The following is an 11,491-nucleotide window of genomic DNA, read 5'->3' as shown; positions in this document are numbered from 1 at the left end:
TACATTGCAATGAATGAGTAGGATCATACCAAGTCCCACTATGGCCATCTGTACTTCAGGGAATTGCTCAATGGACTGATTGGGTTGCACCACCTACACTGCTAAAGGAGGGGTTCTTGATCTTTTTTGTTTTTTAATCTATCACTGTCTAGGGAAGTCAATGGACAGACATCCTTCTTCAGAATAATGGTTTCAAATGCATAGAATAAAATGCATAAAATTTCAAAGTGAGCCAATTATAGTGAAATACGGTTATCTAAATATTTTTTAAAAGACAAATTCACCAACCCTAGTTAAAGAACTCTTATACTAAAGGGAACTTTCTCCTGTACAAAACATAAAACCTTAACCCCAAATCCATATCCAATTACTCAGAAATCATACTGGAGAATAATGCCTTTGTAATTCCCTGATGGAACATGTAGAGTAGGGATATATGAAGAAAGAAAAAACCTAAGATATTAAAAGAGTAAGAATTAACTGACTCACAGTTTCAGTTTTTGAGGTAACTCCTAGTTTGCTTATGTCTCCAAATATTTGTATAGGCACAGTTTACTAAATCCCAGATGATATGGATGTGACCCTAATGGCTTGGGATGGGAAAGAGGGAGGAAATTCATCTTTAGGTTGTCCATGGAGCTTACTTCATTCACTCAGTTAAGAAAACTCTAAGGTTTCTAAAATGTTGTTGATTTGGTCCTCATTTGAATGGCAAGCATTTCTGGCAATGAGGTACAATCTTGGATACTTCTGATTTATCAAAGTAGTCCCAGTTTTCAGAGCACAAATGGTAGCTGCCTAACAAACAAGGCCCCAGAAGCATGAAGTGTAAAAAACACAAAGAGAATTGCAGATTTTCAAATCCAGAAACTCCAAGTAGCCTTCCCAAAAAAGCAGATGAGCTTGTGCTGGGCGTTAAACTCCGATTGCAGGCCTCAAAGGAAAACCAGGAAGGAACACATTGTACAGAAAAGCAAACAAACAAACAATACCCTTTTATTTTTAAAGCTCTGGTGAAAGAATAAGCTTCCAAATGACATCCCATTTTTTAAAAATTGTAAACTAACCTACCTCTGGGTTAGTCACACTATACAGACCGCATCCTAACTCTTAAAGATGCCTAAACATTTCATGGAGTATTTACAAATGTATCAGTTAGGTAGTAAAGTTTCATTGCAATTTTTCTAACTTTCTAGCACATATTCCACAGTAAAATAATGGGGCTATATTTGCATTTTTGTATAAAACTTATTAACAAATGGAGAAAGGCAATTTTCGATTTGTTCTTTTAGTGTTTTTTTTTTTAAAAAAAAAGAAATAGAGAGATGGGATTTTTTTGGTAAAAAAAAAAAAAAAGAAGAAATGCACAAAGATGTCTAGTTAACTTTTTTAAATTATTTAAAGTACCATTAAGTTAAAATGTTTACATTCATTATAAAAAATGTTGTTAAATCTTAAGCAAATGATTTAACACTGATTGCTGCAACGCAAATTGCACTTCTTAAAAAATTATTGTATACATGGAAGAAAAATATCTTGTTTGCTACCCTGTTTACAAATTCTGGCTGACTTCAGATCAGCCATATAGAAGATGAATCGACAAACCCTCAGTCACAGTGTATGTTAAGAAGTTATAATGCAGTCTTAAAACTGAGGAACATTTTTAATGAAAGACGTCAGGAACCAGCTCGACCTCGAGAAACACGTGCCAAAACAGCCTCATTTTGTTCTCCTCCATGACTGTCTGCAGGAGCTCTGATATGGAAAGTCAGGAAGAAAGTCTATGGTCACGAAGGAGCTGTTTGTTGGTTTCAAGGATATCAAAATTCTAGCTCAAACTGTGTTATTTGGGGGCAAAAAATGCTCAGAAATCTTTTTGCTTTCTTAAATCTCTCCTGGCATCCTTTAGAATGAAAGCCCCAGGTAAGTCCCTTTATCCAGCATGTGGAAGTAAGGATGAGGAAGTCACATCAGCATGCATCCTGCATCCCAGAGGCAGGCAGGCAGGCAGGCTGGGCTGGCCGACTGGCTGGCTATGTTGAAGATGCATGAAGCAGGCTTAACAATAGAGGAGGAAGGACGATATTCTCTTTGGTTGTATTATCTTTACCCTGGAAGAGATCCATCTTCTCTCATTTCTCTTGCATAGATGAGGAGTTGGATGGTAAGGCAGAAAGCCTCTTTGGAAAAACACCTCTATCACAATAAAGGCACAAAAAATGACACTTGAGGAAAAGTTCTGCCAGTATCTTCACTGCTGTATAGAATGCTTGAAAAAAAAAATTACAGAAACTGTGGGCGTCTAAAGGTCGAGGCGCCCTCCCTCCCATCCCCCATCCATGGAGGTCTCCCAACTTCCTTTTTCCACTGAATCAAGCAAGTGCTAAAGCACACCATGAATCCTGTCTCACAGACGCTGTAACTTCAGCCGAGGAGGTCAGGCTGACTCCTGAGTACAGCCCATCTTGACCTGAATACTTGAGAGCGGTGCTTTCAGGGCTAGTGTTCTCTCCTGGACCAGACATCACTGAGGATCCCGCCTAGTGAGAAGGGGGATGGGGGAGGGAGAAGAGCGAGCAAACAGAGAAAGAAAGAAAAAGGAGAGTGATGAATTTATTTAGCACAATCTCATTACCTGCACATATCATAACTGGAGGACTGAAAAAAGGGACTGTGTGGCCTTAAATAGAACTAGAACACAGCAACTAGAAAAAGGATGCTGCTATATACTTGAAACGGGCAGCCCAAGCTACAGGCACAGCATCAACCCAAGGCTGGCAATTTAAGCTTTTAGAAACATTATCCTGTTATCATTATTACTCACGGAAGGAGCCTCCCAGGAAGATAAACAATTACACTAGGCTAGGGTACAAAAAGGAAACTGGAATAATCCTTTTTATAAAAAAGAATCAACCAGAAAGGACCTCCTGCTCCATGGAGTAAGCCATACTGGCTTGGTACAAGTGGACCACACTTCCAAACTAACCACTCCAAGAGGCACAGAAACAACAAAAGCAATGCATACACATTGACACACACACATACACACACAAACACACCAAATGTATACAAATCTATGACAGATCTACATAATCCCTGAGGATTGGTATGTCTATCAAAGCCTGCATAGAAAACCATCCAGGCCAATACTACCTAAGAAATGAGATTTCTGAGAATAAGAAAATTCATCCACGGTCCTCCTAAATTTAATCTCTCTCTCTCACACCTAAAATTTGTCCTAGAAAACTGGCAACACTTGATCTCCATTTCTTCAAAATGAATTTCTACATCCTATCTATCATAGCACCACCATCATTTCTTTCAGCCAAAGTTCATTTTCTCTGCTTAATTTATTCAGACTTCAGAAAAAAAAGAAAAGTCAAACAGATGTCTTCCCATAATAAAGTGGAACAAATCACATGCAATTAATAAAATTCATGTATATTTTCAGGGGCACAAGAAGGGAAAGGTTCTATTGCAAAACTCAAAATGTACTCAGCTGCACAACCTTGAGGGACCAGGGTTCAAATACTGCTTCTGAAATGTTCCTTTTATGTGACCTTGAACTCCCTTACTTAACTTCCTTAAGTCTATTTCTTCATCTGCACATTGAGGCTGTTGGACTAGATTACCTCAAAGGTGCCTTCCAACTTGAGATCTGCACTCTCTTCTCTTATTTATCTAGTTTCTTTCCCCCCCCCCAGGAATAAAAAGAATTCTGCAGATACTGACTCAAATCCAAGGAGGAAAGGAGTTAATGGCTCCCATCTTGAAAAGGTGTGTTGTCTTCAGGCTAATTTAGCACCTACTATTTCTAGAATACTTTATTTTCCAAAACTACTTTTTCCCATGTGGTTATATCACTGTAGAGTCTTAAAAAATAATAATAATAATAATGATGTGAAAATGCTAATGGTGATAAAATGAATGATTTTATATGTAAGATAATTTGGAAACACATTCAACTGAATTGATGTCATCTGACTGGTACCAAGTTTTGCTTCATGTTTTAAATACGTAATACTGAGTATGTTATAATTGTGTTTCTAAGTTTTCTTGTATTGTGAATTTGGGGAAGTCATTGAGTAAGAAATGTTTTTAAGGGGCAGCTAGGTGGCTCAGTGAATAGAGTCAGGAAGACCTGAGTGCAAATTCGACCTCAGAGACTTAACACTTACTAGCTGTGTGACCTTGGGCAAGTCACTTAACCCCAATTGCCCTGCCTTCCCCCCTCCAAAAAAAAAAAAAAAGAAATGTTGTTAAAAAGATAATGCAATCTTATCCTTGGAAAATTTTATTTCTTTTAATCTGGAGGGAAAAAAAGATTCATGAGGTGGGTTAAGGCAGGTGCTCATTCACTCCTTGGACAGCTAAAGAGACTAAGATACGATTAAGTCCATCAAGGACTTGGAGAACAGACTCTCACATTCTTTGCTCCACTTTAAGCAAGATTGGCAGCCGGAACAAGGCCCCTACATTTGCGGCATTAAGTAAAGATAAGCTGTTGCTCTGGGCCACTATAAAATAAAGGGGTTGATGAAAGACTTAAAATATTCTTATCAATACACAACCACAATTCCAAAGGACTCATGATGAAACATGCTACCTGCTGCCCAAAATAGAAAGGACAGAATCAAAGTGCAGATTGAGACATATATTTTAGAAGGAAGTAGGAGCCAATGTGACAATTTGTTTTGCTGAATTATATGTATTTGTCACAATAGTTTTACTTCCCTTCTTTTTTTCAAGGTGGGGGAGGGGAAGGAGAGGAAGACAAGAAGATGGATTTTCACTAACGAAAAAAATAAATTTTGAAAAAAATTTAAAGTAAAATGAAGGATGGGGCAGGTAGGTGGTGCAGTGAATAGAGCACCAGCCCTGGAGTTCGGAGAACCCGAGTTCAAATTTGACCTCAGACGCTTAACACAAAAAACTAGCCATGTGACCTTGGCAAGTCACTTAGCCTTAATTGCCCTACTTCCCCCTCTCCAAAAAGCAAAAAAAGAAAACAAACAAATAAAAATAAAATAAAATAAAATAAAATGAAGGAGGTGAGCTAGATAAAATCCAAGGGCCCTTCTAAGTCTTATTATTCTATTAAGAGAAAAAGTATCACTCTCAAAGGTACATGGAAAGTCTTCATTCCCCTTGCAGAGTCAGTTTGGTTCACTTACTTTTTAATGGCAGTATTTCTCAGAACACTACTATGAGGCCAGCACGTGCAAGAGTGCAGCAATCTAGCACAGACTGTGTCAAGGACGGGTCCAAGACCCCAAGTCTTCTGGTTAGACAACATCTACATTCAGCTCCTCATTTTGCTACTTGGTCGTTGCAGCAGTGTCTGATGTTTTGTGATCCCATTTGGGGTTTTCTTGGCAAAGATCCTGGAAAGGCTTGCCATTTCCTTCTTCAGCTCATTTTACAGATGAGGAAACTGAGGCAAACAGGGTAAGTGACTTGCCCAGGGTCACACATCTAGGAAGTGTCTGAAGCTGAATCTGAACTCAAGAAGATGAATCTTCCTGACTCTAGGTTCAAACTCTGCTCACTGAGCCACCTTGATGCCCTCCCAGCTCCTCAAGAAGTAGGTAAAAAAATGATGGGACTTAAAACTTAAAGGGATCTTTAAAAATCTATGCATCAATCAATAAGCGTGTATTAAACATCTAATATGTGCCGGGCACTGGACCATGCTCTAGATCATCTAATCTATGACACCTTCCAATTTTAGAGATGAAGAAACTAAAGCCCAAAGAATGTAAGTGACTTGCCCAAGGTCACACAATTAATAAGATGTAGAATTGGGGCAAGAACCTCTGACTCCAAACACCAGTGTACATCTCACTCCACCATCTTTGCCTCTACATCTCTCTCTCTCATTTTTTTTTTGGAGGGGGGAGGGCAGGGCAGTTGGGGTTAAGTGATTTGCCCAAGGTCACACAGCTAGTAAGTGTCTGAGGACAGATTTGAACTCAGGTCCTCCCGACGCCAGGGCCGGTGTTCTATTCACTGCACCACCTAGCCGCCCCAGCTCTACATCTCTTAGGTAATATTTCCTTCTTAGCTAGAAACCAAGGTCTGTGACAGCATATAAAATCCTGACCAGCAACAAAATGTCACCTACTTCTTAAATAATATAGACTCAAGTACTTTAATTGAATGATTTTGAAAAAAAAATACAATTTATATGACCCTATTAGTGAAATATCTAAAATTTTAAGTAGATAGTTTTCATAAAAGTATCAAATAATTCTATTAACTACATGCAACAACTTACAGTATGAACTCTGAATGAGTCAATTAAGTTCACTCAGCCTCAGTATACTCATGGAACTAATAAAAGCATTTATCTCATAGAGGTGTTGTGAGTTTCATCTGAGATAACGTATATAAGTCCCTTTGCAGAACTCTAAACACTATACGAATGCGAGCTATTGACCTTACCATACTATTACACTGTATAATATATACTCCTTGAATATAGATTTGACCCTAGTTATGGAAAATTCACTCTCACCTCTCTCCAACAAATTGAGGATTGATATTTATTCCACAAAAGGATTCTTCACTTTGAACTGTATCCAGCAATAGTATTAATTGAACTAGAAAGCTCCTTGAGAGTATTTCTAATTATTATTATATCTGGATTACATCTTTTTCTATATTATTATATAATATAGTAATTATATCTAATTATTTCTAATTATAAAAATTAAATATATGGACATTTTTTTATGAATGCACCTATAAGTAAAGGTACAAATGATCCATTTTACTGGATTTTTTTCCCCAGAGATTGGGAGTTTTCAGGCTTATTAAAAACCCACAAACCTAATAAAGTTTCATCTTCCCTTTTATTTCCAGGAAGTGCTATATTCAGCCAAAGGATTGTCACAACCACCTTCATCAACAACTAATCCTACCTTTGTTGGTCCCGACATGGACCAAGTATTTTTTCCCCCTAATCTGGTTTCTCTATAAGATCTATGGTATAGCTGCCTCTCTTCAACCATAATCGGTGTTCTTTCTCAGTGTACACCCACAGAGGACAGTGACCTGTCTTCTGACTAATCCACTATTGTGTGCTATACCTTAGGCACAAGGCATTATGCTAGAACATCAGGAATGGGCGGGGGAGGGAAGGAGAGGGTCAGGAATAATAGGCATTATCCCTGCCTTCAAGTGGCTTAGGATTCAGTTCTGAGGACAGTGATATACCATTAAAAAATAACAAAATTTTAACAGGATAAGTGCCAAATGTGTGATAGAAATAATGAGTGGTCTAAAGAACAACAGGTCACTCTGAGGGCTTGGGGTGGTTGGGAAAGATTTTCACAGAGCAAGTAGAACTTGAGCTGGGCTTTGAAGGACAGGTGGCACCAAAATAAGATGAAAGGAAGGTAGAAGACATTCTGGAGGTAGAAAACAAGAAAGAGGAGGATAGAGAAGGTAAGGAGGGGAGGGGTAAGGGAATGATGAGCAGCCTTTCACATGGGGGTAGAAATGGGAAGAAATTAATAGATCCACTTTATCAGAATGAAAAGTTTGTGTAGGGAAATCATAGGAGATGAAGTCAGGAAAGGTGGGCTAGGATCAGTATTGTGAGAATTCACAAACCAAGCTGAAGAGCCATAAAAGCTGTCCAAATTCGTTCTGTAAAGACAAATCACCACTGTCACTGAGCTTAGAAAATAGAAATAGGAATAAATACAATGTGAAATAATGTGATCACTGTTTTTCTAATTGTTCTTTAGGGAGGGGAAAGGAGGGGAGGGTGTTACTTAGAACAACAAACAGCCCAAGAGATGAAAAAAAAGTATAGAAGGGAAGGCAGGAGGGCACAGAGACAAACCAGCTCTTTTCAAGTTTGCATAAGACCCTAAGGATGTACAAGGGTACTCCCAAAATGTTCTCAGTGCCACCTGGCTGCTGATCCTGGTATTCCCCTGAAGCCAACAGCTATGTTCCACTCCACAATGCTCACACAGAGTACATCAATGCACCCTTGAATCCATTTAGATAGGGAACCTGGAATTAGCAAATGCCAGGGTACTTAACTCCTCTCTTTTACAAATCCTGTCTTTTCCCTTTTATATGATATTGCTGCCTTTGTTCTGACTATTTCTAATGCCTGTCATGTCCTCTTTCCCCTCACTTCCACATCCTGGGTTCCCTGGTTTTCCTTCAAGGCTAAGCTGCAACACCCTATACTTCTGCCACGAAACCTTTCCTGAGCCCATAGCTGGTAGTAGTGATCTACCTCCCTAAAGGAACTTGTATGTATTTACTATGTATCTATTCTGCATACACTTATATAGGTACATATTTTCTCCCTCCCAAGAATAAACATTCCATGAAGGCAATAAGCACAGTGCCTGACCTATACTAGGTTCTTAATAAATTTTTATTAATTAACAAGTCCTTCCCTTTCAATGGCATCAAGAAGTTTCCCGCAGAGGAACACAGACTCTGTGGTCTTGGACTACATTTAATTCACGAATCTCTCCACATCCAGCAAAGCCCTTCAAATGGACATCATTTGGCATTACGTATTTCTCATCCTACCAGTGGTGAACAACTTGTTAGCAGCAATTTTTTATTGTACCTCAGAAACGCAGAACTGTTTTCAGAATGTCAAACTAGCTTCAGGCCTTCCCTCTCTGTGAGTAGGTCAATGCCCTCCTATATTAGCACAGTCCTGTAACCTGTTTGTTACTTAGCCAGAAAGGGGAACTCATTATTTCCCTGATCAAAGTACAGTCAGGGTATGAGGGTGGAGCAGAAATCTGCTCTGTGTTTCCATTCACTGCTTATCTGCCCCCACCCTCCCACAGAACACCAAAAATGGAGACATTTCCTGTTGAAAGACTGCATTATCAGCACCAGACCTAGCCTGGGCTTAGCTTCTAAAGCAAGGCAAGTTAGGTAGAAGACAGACAGGATAACTGGATTGGAAAGCTCTCCTCTTAAAGGAAAGAAGACTTCAGGAAAATCCTGGATTTCTCCCACAGGAAGACATACCCACCCCACCCCACCCCCCCCCACACACACACACCCCTTTTGAAGAAGACATTGGGTTAATCTTTAAATTACCCAGATCCTTTGCATAGATATTTTTGCTGTTGGGTGATTTCCCATTTGGGGTTTTCTTGACAAAGATACTGGAGTGGTTTGCCATTTTCTTCTCTAGTTCATTTTACAGATGATGAAACTAAGGCAAAGAGAATCAAGTGACTTGCCCAGGGTCACACAGCTGGCAAATGTCTGAAGTCATATTTGATCTCAGGAAGATGGGTCTTTCTAGAGCCTTCATTAATTTTCTCAGGTCTCCATTTGAACAACCAAAGATTTTACATATTTTGAGTAACAGTTTCAGGACAAGGGGCAGACTAAGAATAATATGCCCAGACAGTCAATTCCATACAAGGGCAACTTTTTAATGAAATATGAAAATCCCTTTGGAAATGATATTATATTTTCATGAGACCAAATGAACACGGGGACAACATTTCTTTTAGGAAGGACAATGGAATTCCCAGAAACTAAAGTGGATTCTCTGCATATGGACTGCTGATAAGAATGTCATTTTGGAGGGAAGAAAACTAAAGCTGGTTTCTGAGATTATGCTCAGTTGTCTGTCCTGGGATCTATTTTTAATATGGTCCGGACTTAAAGAAAAAGCATAATCATCAACCTCATGTGGGAACCTGGCATGACTCTCACTGCATTCAGTCTTTGATGACATCAGATGAACTGGGCTCTTAGCTTCATTCAATGTCTGCTGCTATTGACTTTGATCTCTCCTTCATTACATCTCAATAAGTCTGTGGTTAAGACTTTTTCATTTGTGAGAGGAAGCCAAGATGCCCTCATTACTGAGACTACTTACTTTATTTGTTTTTGTAGCCTCTAGGTTAGACTTTTTGAGTGCTTTATACATAACCTTCCTTCAAGAGAGATTCACAAAAAAGGACAATTTATGTATAAATTTTAAGCTGGTTTTTAAAAACCTCCCCTCAAAAAAAATTCACTATACTAAATACTAAACTATATCAACTATGCTAAATGATGCTAATCACAATGTGAAGAGGATTTAATATTTGTGCCAGTAATTTATTCGGGAAGAACATACTTAAAGTTTATATAAAAACAACTGCTTCTCTAAGTAGATTGCCTTTGAGATTGCAATTACACAATGAACTCGAATAAGAGTGTCTTTTAAATCGCTTGTTGTTCAGTCCTGTCCAACTCTTTATGACCCCATTTAGGGTTTTCTTGGCAAAGATACTGGAGTGGTTTGCCATTTTCTACTCCAGCTCTTTTTACAGACAGGGAAACTAAGGCAAACAGGGTTAAGCGATTTGCCCACAGTCACAAGGCCATTAAGTGTCTGGGGGCAGATTTGAACTCAGGAAGACGTCTTTCTGACTCCTGACCTAGCACTCTACCCACTGTGCTACCTAGCTGCCTATAAAATCTATAAAAGCCAATAAAAATAAGAGGCTCCCTAGGAAGCATCCCAGTGGCCACTAGACAGAGAAATAAAATCCCAAGACTACCACTTCCACCTCACAAGTTCTTGGAGCTACACTTGTGTGGATTGGGGTTATGTTCATATTCAGTGATACTCTTCTCTTTCTTGTGCTATCATTCATTTCTTTGTTCAATTAGATAATTATTGAGCAAAGCATTTGTGCTAAGAAAAATTCTCTACCCACCTATCTCCCTTAAGGGAGATGGAAGACACAATAACTCACACAGCTCTTCAGCACTAATCACATTTTTTAAAAGCCTCCAAACACAAGATCCTTTACTGTCATAACTTGGGGCCAATTAGCACACTAAAATTTCTGAGATATATTAAGGTGGGTTCTTCTCTTCCAATTTACCAGGTAAATGGTTTAGTGACTTAGGTTATAAACAGGATTTAAAATAGGGACATCTTTTCTTCTTTTTTTCTCTGAATCCAAACTAATATTTAAGGTACCAGTCCTTTTTTTTATTGTAAAACATGGTAACTAATCCTACTTTCACAACTTACTTCTTTTCAAGATAGACAACTCTTAGCATAAAAAGCATATTAGGAGAATTCATCCAAAAAATTATATTTGGAGAATTAACTCCTAAATTTTGGTAATGCACTCGAATCAACATAGAGAATGGGAAAGAAAGAAAGAAAGAAATTAAGAAAGAAAGAAAGAAAGAAAGAAAGAAAGAAAGAAAGAAAGAAAGAAAGAAAGAAAGAAAGAGAAAAAGAGAGAGAGAAAGAAAGAAAGAGAGAGAAAGAGAGAAAGAGAGAAAGAAAGAAAGAGAGAAAGAAAGAGAGAGAGAAAGAGAGAGAGAAAGAAAGAAAGAAAGAGAGAGAAAGAGAAAAAGAGAGAGAGAAAGAGAAAGAGAGAGAGAAAGAGAGAAAGAGAGAAAGAAAGAAAGAGAGAAAGAAAGAGAGAGAGAAAGAGAGAAAGAGAGAAAGAGAGAAAGAGAGAAAGAGAGA

General features: G+C 38.5%; 1 protein-coding gene across 6 annotated transcripts in view; it reads right to left on the bottom strand.

Annotated features, from left to right (window-relative positions):
- Window positions 1–1,283: 1,283 nt before the first annotated feature.
- Window positions 1,284–11,491, bottom strand: part of GATA6 (GATA binding protein 6) — a 44,765-nt gene continuing 34,557 nt past the window's right edge. For all 6 annotated transcript variants that reach the window (XM_069099765.1, XM_069099763.1, XM_069099767.1 and 3 more), the window contains exon 7: window positions 1,284–2,540. In XM_069099765.1, coding sequence (XP_068955866.1) covers window positions 2,373–2,540 — 168 coding nt within the window. In that variant the 3' untranslated portion in view covers window positions 1,284–2,372. The remainder of the gene's footprint in view (window positions 2,541–11,491) is intronic.

The sequence above is a fragment of the Petaurus breviceps genome, unplaced genomic scaffold, assembly GCF_028583685.1.
Source record: "Petaurus breviceps papuanus isolate PSGF00001 unplaced genomic scaffold, PetGlider_PUasm1.0 38, whole genome shotgun sequence".
Lineage (NCBI taxonomy): Eukaryota > Metazoa > Chordata > Mammalia > Diprotodontia > Petauridae > Petaurus > Petaurus breviceps.
This window is presented reverse-complemented; position numbering and strand designations above follow the sequence as displayed.